This window comes from Phoxinus phoxinus (genome assembly GCF_949152265.1).
Source record: "Phoxinus phoxinus genome assembly, chromosome: 23".
Taxonomy (NCBI): domain Eukaryota; kingdom Metazoa; phylum Chordata; class Actinopteri; order Cypriniformes; family Leuciscidae; genus Phoxinus; species Phoxinus phoxinus.
In genome coordinates, this window is record NC_136898.1 from 11,233,888 (window position 1) to 11,255,585 (window position 21,698).

A 21,698-nucleotide genomic window follows, 5' to 3' on the forward strand; every position below is an offset into this window, starting at 1 on the left:
TATACATATCATATTATGTGATGTCTGTGGAAACTAAACATTTTAGTTGGGAAATCGCACAGTAAAACATATGGGGTTCATTCTGTTTGTGAGACGAGCTCCAGTTTGAATAATAATGGAATAAAACGTGTAGGCATACAACCCTAATTCAAAAAAATTGTGTAGGCCTGTAGTGTTTTTGGGTCAACGTTGAAACCGGCATAAAAAATTTTTTCCCACAAATCCTGGATGTTATTGTGAAAGTATTTCATCCAGCAACTGTATAACCATTATTGCAGTATTGTGTTCATCTGTGATTAATGACGAGTTTGCATTTATTATAAATACATGATACAAGACATGAAATGAGCAACGACATGAATGCACTAAATATGTAGTCGAGACTTTTATTTTGACACGCCTTGTTAACTTGAGCTGAGTCTGACCCGGTGGTGATTCAACGCACATGAGGATATTACCAAAAACGTGCGAACTGCGAAGGCTGCTGGAAACTTCTAGCAGAACGAGAACACCATTCATAATAACCACATCTACCAGACAGTTTAAATACTTTTAACCCACAGTACCTGACAATATGTCAGTTATTGAGGAGGAGCGCGTCCGCGGCGGCGTTTTTAAGGACATTAATGCAGATGATGAAGATCATCAACCTACAGTGATTGAGAGTTTGTGCATGAACTGTTATAAAAATGTACATATGCAGCTTTATTATTACTATTGGATAATACATATATCAAGTATTACCTTTTTACAAATTAATGCATTTATTTAATGTCAATTTTATGACCTGTCCAGGGAAGCACACGTCTTCTGTTTACTAAGATCCCTTTCTTCAAAGAAATCATCATCAGCTCCTTTACATGTCCACACTGTAACTGGACCAACACAGAAATCCAGTCTGCGGGCCGCATACAGGAGCAGGGTGTCCTGTACACCTTACAAGTAAAGACCAAACAGGTACGTCTTGTTTATATCATGTATAAAATAATAAACTGTTGGTATGGACTGTTAACTTCTTTGACCATTAGCTCTTTTAGGTGTCGGGAGGGTCAAGTAATAAAAATTACATTCCCAAAATAGAGAGATAAATAATGTGTTGTTACTTTAAGAAAGACACTGACCCCTCATAAAACGGAACAAAAGTGCGTCACTCGTTTAGTCCACTTTCAACAACGTATGAACCAATCAAAGAAAACATAGCTCTCCTAGTGGTCACGAAGGGGAAAAAACCACATGTGATATTGCTTAATAAGTTGACAGCTTTAACTTAAAATATACACAAGATAAATTATTCTGATTAGAGTGTTTTTCAACGTAATGATGGGAGCAATTTTCCATAAAATTTGTTTTCTTTTGGTCAATTTCATGCAGCTCACGTCAACGAAAGCAACAGAATATGCTTTATTTTATTTATCAATTTCTACATCAAAGAGGGAGAGCGAGCAGCATAAGCACTGGTCATTTAACTTGGTCTCTCTATTTTTAATGAAGACAATTGTGTGTTCATCTTAAGGATGTAATGCTGAACATTTATTTTAAAGGGTTAGTTCACCCCAAAATTTAAACAATCCTATAATTTACTCACCCTCCAGCTATCCTTTCTTCTTTCAAACGCAGAGTTATATTAAGAAATATCCTGACACTCTTCCAAGATTTAAAATGGGAGTGAATAGTAATTGAGATTTTGAAGCCCAAAAAAGCGCATCTGTTCACTCTTCAGCCAGAACTCGACTCCTCTACGGCCGTGACCAGAAGCCAGTGATTATAGTTTATAAAGTTTTAAATATTTTTATTTTTATTAAAAAAAACGCTTCGCTTTGCTTCAGAAGGACTTTACTCCTTCTTTACTTTTTGGATGGATGAATACGCTTAGTTACTATTCACTCCCATTATAAAGCTTGTAAGAGCCCGGATATTTTTTTATATAACCGATTTTTCGGCTGAAAGAAGAAAGTCATATACACCTATGGTGGCTTGAGGGTGAGTAAATTATGTGATAATTTGAACTATCCCTTTAAGTGTCAATTGCAGCAGTTTGCGCTTTTGCTCACGTGCCAAACCCCCTACTACTTCAGTGTAATGTTACTATATCATCGCACTTAACACTGAGAAGTTGAATAACTGTAATTGGACGTTCGGGTATGGTTATCTAAATCTGAGAAAATAATAGGGGTGGCTGGATGATTTGTTTTTAACAGCGGATTCCGTGAGAGCTGATCCACACATCACATGTACCGGTAGTCCCATTTGAAGTTTCTCTCAGGAATCAGCAAGTAATTTTTTATTTTGTGCAGGACATGAATCGAGAGGTTGTCAAGTCGGACAGCGCATCCACCAGAATTCCACAACTTGATTTTGAAATTCCTCCTTTCACACAGAAGGGCTGTAAGTTATGTATTTTCATTTTGACCTCTAACTAAAGTACAAGTTTCTTATTGAAAAGTTGATGTTCTGCTGGATCATAATGCAATTACAGCCTGTAACTCGACGTCAATTTTGTTTTATGGTGTAGTAGACTTCATCTGCAGAATGATATTTTGCTAATTATAATAAATACTGTTTGTAAGTTCATCATTAATAAAGTTTTGTCTTCTTCCTAATGGGTTAGCCTTGTCAACAATTGAGGGCCTTCTGGAGAGAGCAGTGGCGGGTTTAGAGCAAGAGCAACCTATTAGAAAGGTGGGTGTTTTATCTGTGCTTCACCTTTTTTTAATAGCCTTGTTCATTCATCATCTGTATGTTTCATCAGGTGTGAACTATTTATGCAAAGTGTTCTATTTTATATTGAGAATAATTGTCTAAATATAATTATTAGTTGTTCTGTTTTTGTTCCTATATGTTTGTATTTATTAAGAGTTCTGTTTATGTTCCTCTCCACATTGCAGGGAACAGATCCAGCTGTTGCTGAAAAAATAGATGAATTCATCCAGAGGCTGAAAAAACTTAAAGAAGCGGAAGAGGAATTCACGTTAGTAAGTTTTGCTAATGGTAAACTTCAGAAAGATTCCATGCGACTGACAAAGTGTTAAACAGTATTATTATATTATATCTGTCTGCAGATTATTGATGACCCATCTGGGAATAGTTTTATTGAGAACCCGTTTGTGCCTCAGAAAGACACGGCTCTCTCTGTCACGTATTACAACAGGACAGCTGAACACAACGCTGCGCTAGGAATAGAGGTGAGAAACGGCTACAGAATCTGTTCTGCTGTTGACTTGAGCTAGGAGTGCAGAACTGTACGATTACAGTTTCTTCAACTTCCACCATCTCTTTTTCAGGTAGAGGAAAAACAAGACGAAAAGACAGGCGATGATATAGATGCAATGAGAAATGAGGTATTAGTGTTCAACACTAACTGCCCAGAATGCAACGCCCCAGCCAATACAAACATGAAGCTTGTCCGTATCCTTTAAAGTACGCTAGCAAACAACATGCATTTTCAAAAAAATGGAATATCCTGCTTTACTCATTTATTTTAAAGCATACAAAATGGTTGTTCAACAAATGATGGTACACCAAGTGGGGGTTGGCGATATTCCCAAAATCTTATATCACGATTCTTGATATGAGACATTTTATTTCACAATGATATATATCATCACGATATAGTTAATTTTGCTTTAAATAAGTTTATGATATAAATTTGATACCATTGTAATTTCATAATTCTTGTCACCATTTTCAATATCACAAAAACTAATACTAGTCTTATTACTAATAGATGTCATATTATGAAGCAGATGTCCCTGTATGCGCTCGCACTAAAACTCGCAGCTTTTTTATTGAGGTGGAAACAAAATTGCACACAAAGAAACATTAACAGAATAGAAAGTGGTTTTCAACCTCGTGAAAAGTATAAATAAAACTGCTTCAATACTAAGTTACATTATACATTCTCTCTCTCTCTCTCATTTTGGCCAGGGATTAATGTAAACACAGATATTACATACCAGGCATGATTAACGTGAATGTAAACAGGCAGGGCAAAAAAACGAATATGGTCAAAATTTTAGGTATTGCCCACTCCTAATACCATGGGAGGCCTTGGAGATTTTCATTTCAAGTTGTGGCTAAAATTAGCAGAGCTAAGTTTCGCTTGCATTTTAGTGTACTATTCTTTTGTGAAAATGGCACTGCATAAAATGGGGCATGGAGATGCGAGTCATAATTTAAAGAAAGCAGTTTATTGGTCCCTTTAACCCAATTGCAGAAATTCCACACTTTAAAGAGGTCATTATAATGGCCACTAATTGCGACAGCTGTGGACATCGCACCAACGAGGTGAGAATAATAAACCATGCTATATGTTTGTGTTTTTTTTGCTGCTGTTGTACTATGCTCTAAAATTTATCGTTGACATCATTAAATAGGTGAAATCAGGAGGAGCCACAGAAGAGCTGGGAACCAGAATAACTCTCCACTTAACCGACCCTTCCGATATGTCCAGGGACCTGCTGAAGGTGGGTTTGGCTCCATGTGACACTATGTGAGCATACTTGACCTTTTTTTATCATTCATGTGTAATGTATGTGTGTAACAGTCCGAGACGTGTAGCGTGTTGATTCCCGAGCTGGAGTTTGAGTTGGGGATGGCGGCTGTCGGAGGGAAGTTCACTACGCTGGAAGGACTCCTCAAGGACATCAAAGATCTGGTAGGAATCAAAGCCCAGCTAACGGCTTTGGTTGTTATCAACAAACAGCCTATTTTATGCTAATGTTATGCTTTTATGCTTATTTTAGATTGTTTCAAAAAACCCCTTCATGTGTGGAGACAGCTTTACAGCAGATAGAGCAGGGAAGCTGGAGCTTTTTGGGCGAAAGATTGACAAGGTTTGAATGATATTACTAGCATTTCTGTTAATGTTCTTCACTGTTAAATGCAATGACAATATTCTCAATATGGTGTTTTTTAAAGAAATAAAATAGACTTATAAAAAAAATTAAATATATAGAGAACGTTTTTTATCAAAATATTTTTGCTTTTATGTGTGAAATTGTCAAGAAATTAATGTTGCTTACAAAATGTTTCTTAGATAATGGCGGGGGAAATGGATGTGCATATTATCCTGGACGATCCGACAGGCAATAGTTATATTCAGGTGAGGCCAGTTAAACTTTTTTTTTTTGTAAATAAAACAGTTTTATTTAAAGGATAAATTATATCTTATGGTTAAGCTTCAGATTTAATGTCTTCAATTGTGTGATTTTTAACATTTGGATGTATATATCTTGTTCTTTTTATGCGAAGGCTAATCACCCGACTCCTTTTTGCAGAATGTTTATGCCCCAGATCCAGATCCAGAAATGAAGATTGAAAAGTACACCAGGACCTTTGAGCAGAACGAAGACTTGGGGCTCAATGACATGAAAACCGAAGGGTACGCAGAGAAATCGGCTTAAAGTCAGAGAAAAATTGAGATTATATGTTGTTATATTCCAAATTCATTATATAACATTATTTAATTCACTTTTACATTTATTGTAATATTTCATGTAATTGCCACTTCTGAAAACCATGTTGTCTTTAAAAGCGTCATTATGATTTGAGAGGGGACTCTTTTTTTCTTTTTCTTTTTTGGCTTGAATAAATGCAAGGTTCTTAATTTCCTTGCTGCCTGTAAAATAATTTTTAAGTTATGGTCATCTCGGCTATGAAGCACTTGTGTTAATTAACAATGTCACAACAAAACTGTTACAAAGTTTTCGAAGTAAATACAACTAGACACTTAATAAAGTAGTCTTAAGCACACTACAGATTTGAATTCTGTGGGCGCATTTTCTTTTCCATTAAATGGGGCTGACTCACTCATAAAGGCTTTAACATAACAAGGGTTATGTTTGTACAATAAAAGAGTTTCAAACATGTAATAATACGGTGTTGATCTATTTATGCTTAACTTTGCAAAGTTCAGTAAGAAATCAAATTAATGGCTTCCGCATGACATCAAACCCAGCACAATGCTTTAGCTAATAGATTTTATGACTGTATTGGAACATGCATTTACACTGCTGAAGAGGAGCTCTTTAGTATGTTTATTGTTTTTATATACTTGTGGTGTTTGTTGAGATAAACTGATAATTAGTTGTTTTTATTGATATTTGCACTTCTCTAATTAGTCAATTATTAATCCTTCGAATTGTTACTACTGGTATGGCACCATTTATTGAGTCTTTGGGGTGTATAGCCCCCCAAAAAGCCATTACATCACTGTCCACAAGTTAAGAAACATTATGGCCCGGTTTCACAGACAGGTTTTAGATTAAGCCAGGATTAAGCCTTAGTTCAATTAGGACATTTGAGTAGTTTTTATAAATGTGTCTTAGAAAAAAAGATATGTCAGTGTAAACTGCTTTCAGTTAAAAACAATCAAACATGTATTTTAGTCTGGGACTAGGCTTACGGTCTGTGAAACTGGGGGGTATGTATTGTTTTTGGAACTTTCACCACCATTCTCAGAAACTGCCCAAAATGTGTAAATTAGCATACATCTAATGGTATGAATAATTAATGGATAATATGAGGGTTTTATTTGTGGTAGTCAGATTGTTTTTATTTCCGCACAATAAATTAATGTTATAATATAACAGTAAATATATTTGTTGCTTAGATACTTTAGTGTTTTTAAGGTTTATCTGTAAAGTACAGTAAGCAGTTGGTGACAAGTAAATTATTATTGTCAATAACTCGCTGTGTGACATGTCATGGTCATGTGATGTCAACATGGTGATGCCCATGAGGAAACATTATGCCAATGTTTCTTTTTTTAAATCTTCAGCTCACATATTTACATAATAATGCTATCACTTAATGTAAAAAAAAAATCAAGTGCTCTCTTTATGCTTTAGCATACTTGATACAGTTCTAATTAGAGCTTCTATTTTAGACTCTGCAGCACAATGCGGCTTCGAGAAAAACAATGAATCACGGCTTCTTTGTGCCTTCCACTGGCACTTTACATTTATTGAAACAGCATAACCACTGAACAGCAGATAAAGAACATGACTTGCATGTAATTTAAAGCGGTGACAAATAAAACGTAACCAACATTGGTCCATATACAATAAACTATTGATGTTTGTTCACCCCACAAATGGAGGTTCTTTAGACCACCGTGATGGCAGGTTAAATGTCCCATGGCCATTAATAGCCAGTGGTGGTGTAGATCTCTTGTGTGAGGGAGTGCGTCTGTCCAAGAGCAATCATCAACATTAAAAAAAGAATAAATCAAAGTTTACAAGATGGAGCTGTCGTCTTCATTGAAACAAAACACAATATAACGCGAAGAAGGGAACATAACATAAGTTAGCTTGGACTCAAACCAGCGGAGCTGCGTTTGTGTCATTGTCCGTGATCATAAAGGCCTGTTACTTGCTCTTGGCAGGCTTCTCGGTTTTCTTGGGCAGTAGCACTGCCTGGATGTTTGGAAGCACTCCGCCCTGCGCAATGGTAACGCCGCCTAAAAGCTTGTTGAGCTCTTCGTCGTTGCGGACAGCCAGTTGCAGGTGACGGGGGATGATTCTCGTTTTCTTGTTGTCTCGGGCTGCGTTTCCGGCCAGCTCGAGGATCTCAGCCGTTAGGTATTCCAGGACAGCGGCCAAATACACGGGGGCTCCTGCGCCTACGCGCTCAGCGTAATTTCCCTTGCGTAATAATCTGTGTACACGTCCGACTGGAAACTGAAGTCCAGCTCTGGATGAACGGGACTTGGCCTTTGCGCGGGCCTTCCCACCGGTTTTACCTCTTCCAGACATGTTTTGACAACAAAAGAACCGCCTGTTTGGCTTGTATCGTCCTGTTTAGCGTTGGTAGTCAAATGCGCTTTCGCTTATGATGTAAGCAGGGATTGGTATATATACCCGGATGTGTGCTCTGATTGGATGGATTCACTCTACAGCAAACAGCCAATCGCCACTCAAAACTTGGTCCATGACGTTAGGAAGTCGTCCTATCGAAACCGAGACTGTGCTCACTCTTATTTGCATGCCGACTCTATAAATAAGGGGCGGTAATGTGCGCAGTTCGTTCGTTCTTATACCATAACGATTCTGTGACAGTTGAGCTTTTGTGAAAAACCGATACAATGCCTGAACCTGCGAAGTCAGCCCCCGCTCCCAAAAAGGGGTCTAAAAAAGCTGTCACCAAGACCCAGAAGAAGGGGGATAAGAAAAGGCGCAAGACCAGGAAAGAGAGTTATGCCATTTACGTGTATAAAGTACTGAAACAAGTCCACCCGGACACCGGCATCTCCTCAAAAGCTATGGGCATAATGAACTCGTTTGTAAACGACATCTTCGAGCGCATCGCCGGAGAAGCCTCGCGCCTGGCGCATTACAACAAGCGCTCCACTATCACATCCCGGGAGATCCAGACGGCCGTGCGCCTGCTCCTGCCGGGAGAGCTGGCCAAACACGCCGTGTCCGAGGGCACTAAGGCCGTGACCAAATACACCAGCTCCAAGTGAAAGTGAACCAACAAGATGGACTGGACTCTTATCCTTAAGGATGGATGACAAAAACCATCCACTGTTGTTGTTTGATGTCCGCATGAGGGACCTCTGGTACATCTGGAGCGAAACGCAGCAATGGAAGAGCACACACACACAGTGCTTTCCATCTGTATAACACCAACATTCACCTGAGATTGTTCATGTTTGATCGTATTTGCACGTGAACACTTGTAACGTTACTGTTATGGCATATGGTCGTCATTTGTTAACTCGTGTGTAAACTCAAGTTACAAGAGGGAAACACTGTGGCTTTGGTTTTTATTGATTTCTTGTATAAAAATTTGCTGTAGGCTTCTGTATTCATACTGGGAAAAAAATGTCTTATGCCTGAATGTTTCTTCATAATTACCATTTACCACAAATAAATATATTGGTTAATGGTAACAACAACCCGATTTGCGAGTGTTCCTGCCAATATAGCTTATTACTATATGGAGGACATGAAAGCATTAGCAAGGCGCGTAAAACAGTACAAAAAGTCCGTTTGCGCTGTAAATACAGCATTTTTAAACAACGTAGGCAGAATCTGCCAAAGTTTACGCTACTCTAGCGAACAGAAGTCGTAACCATAGCAACAGTAAGGCTGCTGCCTGAGTGTTGGAGGGTACATGAAGAAAACAAGCACTGTCATTATTTATTACTTTATTATTACTTAATTGTAGATTTACTCATCACACGTTTCAAGGTTTATTTTATTTAAATAATCGACTGTTATATAACTGAGGGACCAAAACACTATTTACGCAAATTGCTTTAAGAAATCAGGTAATTCATATGCATATGAATGTTTGAGTATATAATTATGAAATTACAATGATTATATAAATAAAAATGAAGTATGAAAAAGGACAATAATGAGTATTTGTGGTCTGCCCTCCCAATTTGATGTAAGATAAGGTGAATTGCCCTAACATCTGTGGGACGTTTTTTGCATTTTGTAGTCATCTTCCACACCCAATACCATTTTTTTTTTTTACAGGATGTCTCCTAATCAAATCAAATGCGAGAAAATGCAGATAACATTCATAAACGAAATGGTAGACAGATATTAGTGCTCTTAGTGCAAGTGGTCTGAGACAATCTGCAGCTTCCTAATGTGGGACACTGAAAAGGCCAAAATCACCTTGATTCATGTAGAAGAGTAAAAAAAAAGTTAGTAATTCTCTTGGTTATGAATGGATAAAACATTGATAATTTTGAGGCGAAACATAAAACCTGGCAACTTGCACAAAAATAATAAAACAACAACCCACAGCTTAAACAAACTTTAGTGTGAACTGCAGTTCTGCAGTCAGAAAGCTCTCAGATTTCATCAAAAATATCTTAATTTGTTTTCCCGAAGATGAACTAAGGTTTTATGGGTTTGGAACCTATACACGAGGGTTCAATTAATAACTTAATTTTTGGGTGAACTAACCCTTTAATATAAAATTAAATATTACCTTGATAGAGAGTTTATATTGACTCCCATGTGTTTAAGTGGTCAAATGGCACACACACCAATCATTTTAGCTCGTGCATGCAGGTGTTTTGTTTTATTTGTAGATAAATAAAAAGAAATGAGTCAAGGATAGCCTATTATCATATTAAATTATTACATAATCATAAAACAAATGAAATAACCTAATGTAATTATGCAGTATTGCATCTTTACAAACAAGTTGGTGGTAGCACAGAGCCTCGTGTAAAGATGCCTTAATGAGGTGATCTCGCGTTAACAGTGGAATCAGGATATTTGTACACTGTATTGTACGATTTGTCCACTGTGATTTCATCCAGCTTGTGTTACTGGGACATATAATGGAGGGAGATGATTGATCATGACTCCCCTGCAGGCAAAGAGAGAATGCTGAGAATAATCCACATGATCATGTTTTGACATTTGGCCTTGAATAAATGCGTGTGGCGCACAGCAAGTAACCAAATAAGTATTTGAGGAATATAATTACCTATGGAATTACCTATGGTTTTTACTGTGATATTATTTTGCAAAGGAAAACCAGTGAATCCGATTATTAGTCAGTTTACCATAAAAAAATAAATGAGCATTGTCCATTTTAACGGTTCTGGTTCTGCAGATATAAAGCTGATATATTATGGTATTTGGGTCCATAAATTGTCTGGTCCATGAAGATTAAAAACGAAACCATGTGACCGAGGAACCAGATAGCCAGACGGACAGTGTCGTAGAAGATCATGTAATGCATTGTTCCTTTCTCATGTAGTTTTAAGAGGGGCTGTCTTTGTTGAAATCACACATTGACGATGGCAGGCTTTGTTTGAAAGGGTGGGATATCTATTTCTAAAAAAGGATGAGGAGAGGAAACCTTTTCTCACGAAGACGCATCTGAAACCACCTACATAAAAAAAAGGATATTGTGTGCGTATTTTATGAAAAATAAAATGAATAGATTGGACAACTAACACCGTTGTTATTGTTGGTTTAAGAAAGGTATTATGATGCTCTTCGTTACATTCAATAAAAAAATATATAGGCCTATAATTTGCTGAACTTTTGGATTGGATTGGATCGTACTTTTGTGAGTATTAATCTGTATATCCTCCAATTATACTGTTACCTTATTTTTCATATTAAATAATTTATGTAATTTTCATATAATTTTTTTATAAAAATGTAAATGAAAAAAACATTGCTATCAACAAACGAGGAGATATGATCATTCAAAAATCAACTAATGGTATATTAGTAAAAAAAAAATGTCAATAATGTGTAATGGACCACGTTTCATTAGGTCCTGTTTTGTAAACTTGACCACCTTTCATCTTCAAGTGGATATATTTGTTGCATAATGCATCATAATAATAGCACAGTTAAGTGCAGCCTGATAAAATGCATTATAGAATTAAAGCCAAGTTAGTGCGACACGAACAGCGAGATGCTCCTATTCCAGACATGTCACTTGATACTGAATTTATACTGGTCTTCTTAGAGCTCCTCGTGTTCCTCCTCTGGTGTCCCGAAGTTCTCATAACCCCAGCTTTTTGTTTCTGGTGCCCTCCCTCACACCTACAGATAGAAACGGGCCAGTATAAATAGCCCTAGCCATATATCGTCATAAACACAGAGAAAAGAGACAACGAAAGAGAGAAGGTGAACAAGGTAGAATGCGATCTTTATCATTTATTTGTATTAGTCTTTTACATAAATGCATTACTGCTTGTATTTGTTATGATGTAATAGTTTTACTTATTTGTGTTTTTCTTTACTTTTAATACACAATAAAACAACTTTTATTTGTATGTATTATTTGTGCATTACTTTTGAATATAATGTTAAAGCTGCAGTCCGGCACTTTTTTGTGTTTAAAAATATCAAAAAAGACATTTTTGAAAAAAAACTTAACCAGCCAGTGTTCAAAACTATCTGCTTGCCTTACCTCGATTCAAAACGGTAAGCTTGTAATAATGATTTTAATTCCAGTGGTAGGCTACTGATGGATTTCCGCGGGAATTTCGAGCATGTCTTTGCGTCATTACGTCACTTCTGTACACATAGAGAATGAGTCCCGACTAGTCGGCTATATAGCGTGCGTGGATGATGGTGGAGATTTAGCTTAGAACTTGGTATGGCGGATCGCGAAAGTTTAAAGCGACAATCACCAGGGACAACTGGAGATTCACCAGTTGTAAAACCCTAAAGACTTCGGACTTCAGAGTGGCTACAGAAAAAAAGAGACTGCAACCGAGCCCATGTTAAAACAAGGATAAACATCGGCAGGGCTTTTGAAAGGTGGCGTGAACTCCGTGTTTTGAAGGGGTTCAAAATGTATGTGAATAAAATTGTATTATATTACAGTTTTAAATAAGCATTTGATTACACATACGTGTGTGTTTTTTATTTAAAAGAGAAACAGTTATACGGAACATTAATTTGTTGGTATGACAATTAGAATTTATACTGCACAGAAATTAAAACTGAACTACAGGTAGCCCTAATACACATTAAATGTAGTCACGCAATAATGATGTACTTACCATTAATAATTTGAGAACAAAATATATTTTTCACGTTTTGACGTGATATAAGCAATCGTTAGATTTAATCAGCATGATATAGGGATGTTCGCCGGAGTCAAATGTGACGTCACGATATGGGCGTGGCCGCGAACTGGTTGGCAGAAAGAACCAAAACATGTCGCAGACTCGCAGCAGTCTACCTGTGTTTTGTCAGCATATGCTAATTATTTGTCCGAAGAACCAAAAAAGAGATATAAGGTTAAGCTTTTATATAACCAGGGTTCATGTTCTCTGCCTGATCAATATCACCTGAGTGAGAATTGGAGCATAAGCCCGGACAAATGGCCAGATTTGACATTCGGCGACATCTATCTGTCTCTCATCGACACGCCATCTATGTTTACCAGAGAGTCGATGAAGGCGTACAAATCTTTAGATGCCTATAAATTAAGTAATAATTACGAATATTACTTGTTGTAACTAAGGATAACTGGTAAATATGTTACAACTAGAGTAAAAATACAGGTGTAATTTATCCATGGGCTATATTTTGAACCAAAATTATCTTACCTCTGATATATAACATTGGTTAACATATAAGTAAAATGTATGAATGAAAATACAATAATTTGCCCTTAATTTATAAGGGTATGTCAGTGTTATTATACTTCCATTGCTCAGTCAGCATGCACAAAAAGTTAGGCTATGTAAACAAACACTTTGACACGTCTTCCGCGGTATTTTGTACAGTTATTCATTCATTAATTAACCCATCAATGCGATAGAACCTACTAGTAACATTTATTTACAAAATTAGTTTTAATTTTTAACGCAAAATTTAGGTAGCAGACGCGATCGTGGTCCGCTGGCTCCCATTGTTTTCCGCTGGGTATAGACGCCTAATTGCAGAAATTCAAAGCTTTCTTTCTTGATTCAGGCTGTTTAGGTACGCGGTAGAAGCTCTTGGGGTTATTACTCTTATCGAACCTGTTAACACAGCCGATCACAAAGCACGATACAACCATTTTTCTTCTGTGTTTGCGCTGCGCTTTAAGCGGTCATTACTTTTCTTCTGCCAACCAGAGCGCGTCGTGACGTCACGGCGAACATCCCTATAGAGCTGGTAAGTCCCGCCCCCTCCGTAAAACCCCGCTGGACCTCAAAGTTGAAAAACCGTCAATGCAAGTGAATGGGAGAAAATAATTATTTTCTGGTCCCGTTTGAATTGTGCCATGAATGTGAACATATGTTGTCTGTGAATTTTTTATATAATCTTTCATGTTACAAGTTTGACAGTATATGGTATGATTCGTCGGCTAGCAGTTGTGGAAAAGACATAAAGAGAAAGACTACATGTCGCCTATGTGACGTCACCGCATAAAGTTGACTTACCCGTGGTTTTCGCCAACCTCAACGATTTTGTCCTCTCCCTGAAAGAAGGCGGTGAAGTGCACCAAAGACACAGCCATGTCTAGCGGGATCCGTGAGCTAGAGCCGTGTGCTAGTGGTGTTGACGTTTCAAACGCGCCGAAAGCAGCGCCGAGTTGTAGTCCACAAAGTGCTCTCACACAAAGTCTACCCGTATCAAACTTCTACCCGCTAAATTGTAGCATTTTTCACACGAAAGATTATATAAAAAATTCACAGTCAACATATGTTCAAATTCATGGCACAATTCAAACGGGACCAGAAAATAATTATTTTCTCTCATTCACTTGCATTGACGGTTTTTCAACTTTGAGGTCCAGCGGGGTTAGCGGAGGGGGCGGGACTTACCAGCTCTATAGCCTACTACTGCAATGCTTCCCCCACCCCCTGAATTTGGTCAGAACAAAAGTGAATGTTACTTACTGTTCAGATGACATTTACCGATGAAAATTCTAATGTTGGTTATACACTTTCAAAAAGTATACTCTGACATTGCTGATGATGACAGTACAGTATCCAAAGCAAGCAACAGGTTCTCCTCAATACATTGTGTTCTTCCGCGCTGTTTCATGCCGATTTACTACCCACGCACAGTTAATAATTCCGCGAATAACTGCAATAATTGCAGATTTCGAACAGAGATGGCAACAAAGAGGAAAAACGACGGACTGCATCTTAAACATTATATTATATTAAAAAAGTAATGCACACATAATACATATAACATATTTAATATATAAAATATAATATAATTTAAATATAAATAAACATATTATCATTTAGTAAAAGTAATTATTAAAGAAAAACACAAACAAGTAATGTATCTATCTATCTATCTATCTATCTATCTATCTATATCATCCGTCTGTCTGTCTGTCTGTCTGTCTGTCTGTCTGTCTGTCTGTCTGTCTGTCTTTCTGTCTATCCCTCTGTCTGTCTATCTATATCTCTGTCTATCTATCTCTGTCTATCTATATCTCTGTCTGTCTGTCTCTCTGTCTCTTTCTCTCTCTCTCTCTCTCTCTCTCTCTCTCTCTCTCTCTCTCTCTCTCTCTGTATGTCTGTCTGTCTGTCTCTCTCTCTCTCTCTCTCTCTCTCTCTGTATGTCTGTCTGTCTGTCTGTCTGTCTCTCTCTCTCTCTCTCTCTCTCTCTCTCTCTCTGTATGTCTGTCTGTCTGTCTGTCTATCTCTCTCTCTCTCTCTCTGTCTGTCTATCTCTCTCTCTCTCTCTCTCTCTCTGTTTGTCTGTCTGGATATATCTAGGAGTCACATGTTTTTGTTGGCTCTCTCTTTCATAAAAAAACGTGTGGCCAGTGACATCAGATTGATTTGAATTGCAACATTCAGTGCTTGTTGGTGAGACCTGCACGCAGAACAGAAAACCTGTAGCGTGATCTGATAGTAAGTGTCTATTTTTGCTTTTAAAATCTGTTTTTGAGTGAATCGAGGTCAAGGTGATAATGTGATGTGTGGGATTTCCCCTGCAGCCAGAGCATCATGTGGCCTGCCCTCCTAGTGTGTCAGCTTGTCCTGATTCTCCAGTCGGAGGCTCAGAGTCCTTGCGTCTCCCACCCCACATTCAGAGACCCAGGTCAGTCAAAGCATGTATCCTTCTCCTCTTCATCCTTAATTCTCTCTTCACTATCTCACCTTTCAGTTCCTTTGGAACCACATAGGAACTCGAGACCACCCAGCAATTTGAGGAGTATTTTCTTTAACATGCAGTATTATTTTAATGAGGTGTCCTTCTTTTAGTTGTGGTTCGTGTGGTTTTAAATGTCCTCGCAGCATAAAGAAGCTTAATAGATTTTCATACCAACATCATGAGAGGATACTGTGATAACTGCTTTCCTTTTATTTTACAGAAAACTCTGATATGACAGTTGTGTGTGGCACAAACAAGATGGAGTTGCAAATTTTGCTGTGCCCTATGTACTTCTATGGATATAATGAATCCATGGTGGCTCTTAATGGTAACTTTGCCAAGCCCGAGTGCAAAGGAACCGCTGACTGGACCGTCAATCCACCTGTACTGAAATTCCAGTTCTACATCGGTGAACCATTCATATCTGCATGCTCCAATAAGCTGACGGTATGAGATGTTTTTCAGCAGAAATAATCCAAATAATTACCATGATAAACAATAGTAATACCTTTGATTTGTGGAGCACAATTTCATACAATGCAACTCAAAGTTCTTGATAGGTTAAAATATAAAAACATTTAGAAAAAGCTACAAAAATACAATGTGTATATTATAATATGTGTATATTATAAACTCTCTCTCTCTCTCTCTATATATTTATATATATATAATTTTATATAATATTATTTTAGTGTTTTACTAAATGTTTTACTTATAATATAAGTAATATAAGTAATGTTATATATATAAACATTTAGTAAAATACAAAAATAATATTAATATAAAATAATATAAAAATATTATTTTAGATTTTTTCTAAATAAGTCTTTATATAAATAAACATACAATATATATATATATTACACCTTGCTATTGTTACACCCCCTTATTATTAGTATTATAAGTATTACTATTAGTAGAAGTATAGTAATAGTAATAGTACTGACCTATAAAGAACTTTGAATTGCATTTTATTATTATGTGGTCTTGTAAACATTTTGTTGATCTAAAAATGGCCTCACAATATATATGTGTTATTGATATTCAAAGGGTTTTTCTCATGTTCAGGTCTTTTTTTGCATGTTCCGATTCAACAGATCACTCAGGAGGTGGGATCCGGGCTGTTCTCTGACTTCTCTAGTGTGCAGGCTGTGAACATCTCTGGGGTTGTCAACACTCAGGACCCTAATGCTGGAACCATCACCTACCGGCAGGAGATGAAGTACCTCTTTTCCTGTAGATACCCACTGCAGTACTTGATCAACAACACGGAGATGAGTGTGTGAGTGGGATGACCATGTACAGTGGGGTCCAACGGCCTGAGGCCACATTGAAAACCTGGGATTTAAGGTTCAAAGTTTTAAGAAAAAGTTTTAAACATTAAAGACACTTGATGCCATAAAATGAACAAATGTAAGCCATGGTTTCACAGACAGGGTTTCGATTAAGCCAGGATTAGACCTTAGATCAATTAGGACATTTATAGCTATTTTTAAACGTGCCTTATAAAAAAACGTTACTGGTGCATCTTGAGACAAAACAATGGCAATGACATATTTTAAGAATTGTCAGTGCAAGTTGCTTTCAGTAACAGCTCAAACTTGCAGTTTAGTCTGTGGGACTAGGCTTAAGTCTTGTCTGTGAAACTGGGTCTACTTTCAAATAAGCAACTTTGTGACCATGTGAATGCTGTACAAAGGTCAGATGTTAGATGCTCATTGAAGCATAGGATGCTCTTTGGCATCAAACTTGCACAAAAAAAGTCTAATTTTATGAATTTGTAATGAAAAATGTATTAAAAAACAAACAAAATAAAAGTTTTCAGTGGTCACAGACTTTTGGCCTCCACTGTATGTCTTATTATATCATTTAGATTGAACACATTTCAGGATGAGTTACACAAACCGCTGTTGTTCTGTGTTTTTGGGGCAGATCTGGAGTGAGTCTGGCAATAAAGGACAATAATGGTAGTTTCATCAGCACTCTGAGCATGGCCCTTTTCGAGGTATTATGTTCCATCGGCTTAGATTTGCAATGGCATTTAGCATTTTATTGACAATTTGGCCAACTGTATGTGTTGGTAACTGTCTGTCTGCACTGACTCAAAGGACTACACATATACAACTCGTCTCTTCATTCCTCCAACGGGTCTCATGCTGAAGACCAGGGTTTTTGCGGAAGTTCGAGCCACTAATCTCACAGAGAGGTACTTTGCTCAGTTTGAGATTATGAATTATGCTATCCATCTAAAGGTGGTCTATGATATGTTACAAATTGAGCACAGGGGAGAAGGGAGTCACCAATAAAAATTATAGCCATGATGTTATCCAGAATGAAAATCTTATAACCATTATATAAAAAGTATTATTATAATAATTCTTCAGTTTTGAAGTTGATAGATTACTTTTTTAAATGTGCCCCCATAAAGGTTCAATGTTCTTTTGGATCGATGCTATACAACCACTAGTCCTTACCCAGGCAACAGCACATCATTTGACCTGTTCGTCGGGTGAGTGTGAAGGCTTAAATATTTATTTCATTTATATTTTTTTTAACTAATGTTTGACAATCTAATTTTAAATTAAATTAAGCGAAGATGGCTGCTAGGATTATTCAGATACAAATTTGCATCTAAATGTGATTCCAGCTCAATTATATCAAGTCTTGTGTATTACTTACAAATACTGTACCCTGGAAATCCAGAGTTCTCGCGAGAGCACAATTTGAATTTGAAATCTTTCAGATTTAGGTCTGGATTTCCAGGCTACAAATACTGATTACATGATGAAAATTGTAATCTATGACATTAAACATTTAATATGAGTAGATTACTTTTTGATAAAAGTTAAATAACTTTTGACCTTTTTCGTTCATCACATTAATTTGAATGTAATCTAAAAAAAAATACATAAAAAATATATAAATGATATTACATTCTTTATCAACAACATGATGTACATTATACATTACATTACATCAGGGAACTGCAGGCATGATGGAAAGATAATACATAAGAAAAGTCAAATTAAAATAATATTTATGTCATGTGACCACGAACTGATATGAGAAACTGAATGTGATGTTAAATTATTAATTTAAAATCTCAGAGGGTTCTTCAGGTTCTGGATCGAGAATAAAGTCGAAATATTTTGAGATTAAAGTCGAAACATTAAGAGAATAAAGTCGTAATATTTTGAGAATAAAGTCGAAATATTTCGAGATTAAAGTCGAAACATTACGAGAATAAAGTCGTAATATTTTGAGATTAAAGTCGAAATATTTCGATAAATCTTAATATACTGGTGCTAATCTAACAACATTGCATATGAATGTAAAAAAAAGTAATGTTAAAAAATTGTATGTTCATTTTATATTAAAATATTACATTACTTGAATTTGTGCATTTTAAAAATATTCAAAAAAATATTAGGGAGAATCAATAAATTATTAATAATATGCAACCAATAAAAATCTAGTATTCTGATTTTAAGTGTTTCGGTTATTCTCAGATGTACCCGTGATCTTCAAACCATTATGGGTGTGAATGGAGAACAACAGGTGGCGCGCTTCTCGTTCGAGACCTTTCGCTTTGTAGAGCACAGAAACAGGACAGTTTCGACCTTTTATCTGCACTGTACCACCAGGCTCTGCGAGACCTCTTTCTGTAGATCCTTACGGCAGGTATGAAACAACGTGCACCACCAAAATACTCAATATGTCATTCACAAGAGGGCCACATACGCCATCATCTAACCGAAATGTATTCGATGCATTTTATGACATGCATCAGAATTGCACAAGGAGGAGGAGGAGAGAAGTCCAGTCGGCTCAGGGAACCTCAGTGAGTGACGTCGCTACGGTGAGCTCTGGACCAATCACCACCAAAGTGGATGGTAAGAGCAATCAGATGTTGGAGAGAAATCATTTCAATATAAAAGTCTTCAACTTTGTTTTTATAGCGCTTTATACAATTTTTGTATATTGGATTGTTGGTTCAGTTCAGTTCAATAACTGTGTGAAGTTCATCAATTAAAGGCAGGGTAGGCGATTTGTTCAAGAAGTTTTTTTTGTTATGCATCTGCTCACGAAGGTACTTCACGGAACTGATTTCAGACAGACTTCTAAGGCAGTGTAATCGTTTAATGATCTACAGCAAAAAAAATTACATTTACACACAAACTGACAACCAGCCGCAACTTTCAGATGCCATCTTGAAGTTATGTTCATTATTATAGTAATGTTATGTGCCTTGAGACACAAGGTAGTTTAATGCCGTCACTCATGAGGCTTTTGTTTGCTCCCTGCTGTACGCGTTTTGAAGGAAGCATGGTTTTGGAGATGCTCTGAAAGGAGCATCTTACGCTTTCAAGGAGAATCTTACACTTTCAAAGCTAGCTCGCTGTTGCTAGCCTCTCTGAGAATTGCTCACCCTACCTTTAAGAAATGAGTTCAATTCAGCCAGAAGCAGCTCTACAAAGGACAATAAAATTATTATTCAGCTCAAGTCAGTTCAATGTTGGTTCAACTACATGAATGCAATAATATGCATGAATAAATTGGAGAAAATATGTATGGATTTTATTTTATGTATTATGACCATATAATGCCATGCATTGGAACTAATTGAAATGTTCTTTTTTTTTATGATCCTTTTAGAACCATTTGTACCCATTGCAGCAGGTATGCATGTTTTCTGACATTTATAAAAGAAATATGGGTCCCACTTTATATTAAGTGCCTTTAACCACTTTGTACTCAGATTATGTACTTAAATTAATAATTTGGTACAATGCACTTTTTTTTGTACTTTACACTATATATATGAAAAAAATCTGCAAATATCCTTCCCTTACACCTTAACCCACCATTAAACTTAACCATACCACCAAACCTGTCCGTAACCTTACCCGTATCCCACCACAACAGCCGCAAGTATTTTGCAATACAACATGAACACAAATACATAGAAGACAATATAAAGTGATACCGAAATTTAAATTAGAGATTTAATTCAGCTTTCTGTTAGCCGTGTGCTTTTGCTCAGAACAGTTGTTCTAATGTTTGTGCAGCGTCTCAGGATCAGAAGCCAGCGGAGGCAGTGGTGGGCATCTCTGTGGCAGCGGGGGTATTCGGAGCGCTGTGCATCATCATGCTGGCTGTGCTTGTCTACAAGATCCACAGGGACAAGTTCAAAGCAGACAAATCAACCCTTTTTCACTGACAGCTCTCAAACAGAGATCCCATTTCTGTACTCTGGCAGGGTTCGCTTGCCACATTTAAAGCGGTTCGCATAGACACTCTAGAAATGGCTTCTGCACTGACCTGTAGTTCAAGAGGATAGGAACGGGATGATGAGTAGATGTCACAATAAGAAAATCTCACCAAACCAATATTATAAATAGATCTGTGGCTTACAGTAAAAGTCCCCTGAATGGTTTAGATTCATCAAATTCTTTTTTTTTTTTTGGTGCATGCCAAGGTTCATTTAGATATTAACTATATTTCATTTATATATGCATTTTGGGGTTTTCTGTGTGAGGGCTTTCTTGTAAAAAATATATATTTTGCTAATGTCGTTGTAATTTTATGTCTGATTAAAGCAAAACTAATAAATTTTAAGTTACAGTTGTAAACACTGGCTTTCATTGACTCATGTAACTACATTTACAATCAGAAATTCATACAGGTCTGGAACAACTTGAGGATAAATTAATGACAGAATTGTCATTTTTGGGTGAACTATCCCTTTAATGGATTATAATGCTTTATATATTTAAATATGTCAAAACAATGAGAAGATATTACACAATGTGCAGAGAACTTTAAAAAAAAAGAGACTTTATTAACATTTTTAGAAACAATCTTCTCCCTTTTCCACGTATTTTCCCTCTCCACACAGACTTGCACATGAAAATATGTGAATGACAAAACCAGCGAAGACGTGAAAGCAAAAAAAACAAAAACAATTTCCACTTTCAACCAAGTGAAATTCCCTTGATGTCAGTGCAGCAGACTAATCCTACTCAAGTCCATAAATACAGGAGATGTTTGGCATAGATGCTCACAGGTACGAACGGATTGTTTTGGGAATGGACTACACGGAAAAAGGTAAACTAGCAAAAACGAACACGATGAGAT

At 36.8% G+C, this 21,698-nt stretch overlaps 4 protein-coding genes across 7 annotated transcripts; 3 read left to right on the forward strand and 1 right to left on the reverse strand.

Moving 5' to 3' along the window:
- Window positions 1-350: 350 nt before the first annotated feature.
- On the forward strand, window positions 351-6,336 carry zpr1 (ZPR1 zinc finger). Its single transcript, XM_079600352.1, has 13 exons — window positions 351-691; window positions 796-957; window positions 2,295-2,385; window positions 2,609-2,679; window positions 2,886-2,972; window positions 3,060-3,182; window positions 3,282-3,405; window positions 4,214-4,284; window positions 4,374-4,463; window positions 4,544-4,654; window positions 4,743-4,832; window positions 5,036-5,101; window positions 5,277-6,336. The coding sequence occupies exons 1-13, from the start codon at window positions 575-577 to the stop codon at window positions 5,400-5,402; spliced, it is 1,329 nt and encodes a 442-aa protein (XP_079456478.1). The 5' UTR covers window positions 351-574; the 3' UTR covers window positions 5,403-6,336.
- An 887-nt stretch (window positions 6,337-7,223) lies between these two features.
- Window positions 7,224-7,846, reverse strand: h2ax1 (H2A.X variant histone family member 1). Its single transcript, XM_079600356.1, has one exon. The coding sequence runs from the start codon at window positions 7,752-7,754 to the stop codon at window positions 7,368-7,370; it is 387 nt and encodes a 128-aa protein (XP_079456482.1). The 5' UTR covers window positions 7,755-7,846; the 3' UTR covers window positions 7,224-7,367.
- A 119-nt stretch (window positions 7,847-7,965) lies between these two features.
- On the forward strand, window positions 7,966-9,344 carry hist2h2l (histone 2, H2, like). Its single transcript, XM_079600357.1, has one exon. It carries the CDS (start codon window positions 8,084-8,086, stop codon window positions 8,462-8,464), a length of 381 nt encoding a protein of 126 aa, XP_079456483.1. The 5' UTR covers window positions 7,966-8,083; the 3' UTR covers window positions 8,465-9,344.
- A 2,228-nt stretch (window positions 9,345-11,572) lies between these two features.
- LOC306992123 (zona pellucida-like domain-containing protein 1) lies at window positions 11,573-21,208 on the forward strand. 4 transcript variants are annotated; one of them, XM_079600620.1, is made up of 12 exons: window positions 11,573-11,630; window positions 15,230-15,316; window positions 15,403-15,506; window positions 15,781-16,007; window positions 16,658-16,842; window positions 17,493-17,565; window positions 17,669-17,766; window positions 17,989-18,069; window positions 19,070-19,241; window positions 19,351-19,453; window positions 20,217-20,240; window positions 20,630-20,931. In XM_079600620.1, the coding sequence occupies exons 3-12, from the start codon at window positions 15,413-15,415 to the stop codon at window positions 20,779-20,781; spliced, it is 1,209 nt and encodes a 402-aa protein (XP_079456746.1). In that variant the 5' UTR covers window positions 11,573-11,630; window positions 15,230-15,316; window positions 15,403-15,412; the 3' UTR covers window positions 20,782-20,931. The 4 variants fall into 4 exon arrangements, with proteins under 4 accessions (XP_079456746.1, XP_079456748.1, XP_079456749.1 ...); XM_079600621.1 differs by lacking the exon at window positions 11,573-11,630 and adding an exon at window positions 12,171-12,296; XM_079600622.1 differs by lacking the exon at window positions 20,217-20,240 and having other exon boundaries at window positions 20,605-21,208.
- Window positions 21,209-21,698: the final 490 nt, after the last annotated feature.

What these genes read in the sequence shown, in the direction of transcription:
- h2ax1 (XM_079600356.1), bottom strand. Translation starts at nt 7,754, where the DNA reads ATGTCTGGAAGAGGTAAAACCGGTGGGAAGGCCCGCGCAAAGGCCAAG.
- hist2h2l (XM_079600357.1), top strand. Translation starts at nt 8,084, where the DNA reads ATGCCTGAACCTGCGAAGTCAGCCCCCGCTCCCAAAAAGGGGTCTAAA.
- zpr1 (XM_079600352.1), top strand. Translation starts at nt 575, where the DNA reads ATGTCAGTTATTGAGGAGGAGCGCGTCCGCGGCGGCGTTTTTAAGGAC. An exon ending in AAGAGCAACCTATTAGAAAG is followed by an intron (nt 2,680 to 2,885) that starts GTGGGTGTTTTA and finishes TCCACATTGCAG; the next exon opens with GGAACAGATCCAGCTGTTGC. An exon ending in TGTCCAGGGACCTGCTGAAG is followed by an intron (nt 4,464 to 4,543) that starts GTGGGTTTGGCT and finishes TGTGTGTAACAG; the next exon opens with TCCGAGACGTGTAGCGTGTT.
- LOC306992123 (XM_079600620.1), top strand. Translation starts at nt 15,413, where the DNA reads ATGTGGCCTGCCCTCCTAGTGTGTCAGCTTGTCCTGATTCTCCAGTCG. An exon ending in AATCACCACCAAAGTGGATG is followed by an intron (nt 19,454 to 20,216) that starts GTAAGAGCAATC and finishes TGATCCTTTTAG; the next exon opens with AACCATTTGTACCCATTGCA. An exon ending in ATTTGTACCCATTGCAGCAG is followed by an intron (nt 20,241 to 20,629) that starts GTATGCATGTTT and finishes ATGTTTGTGCAG; the next exon opens with CGTCTCAGGATCAGAAGCCA.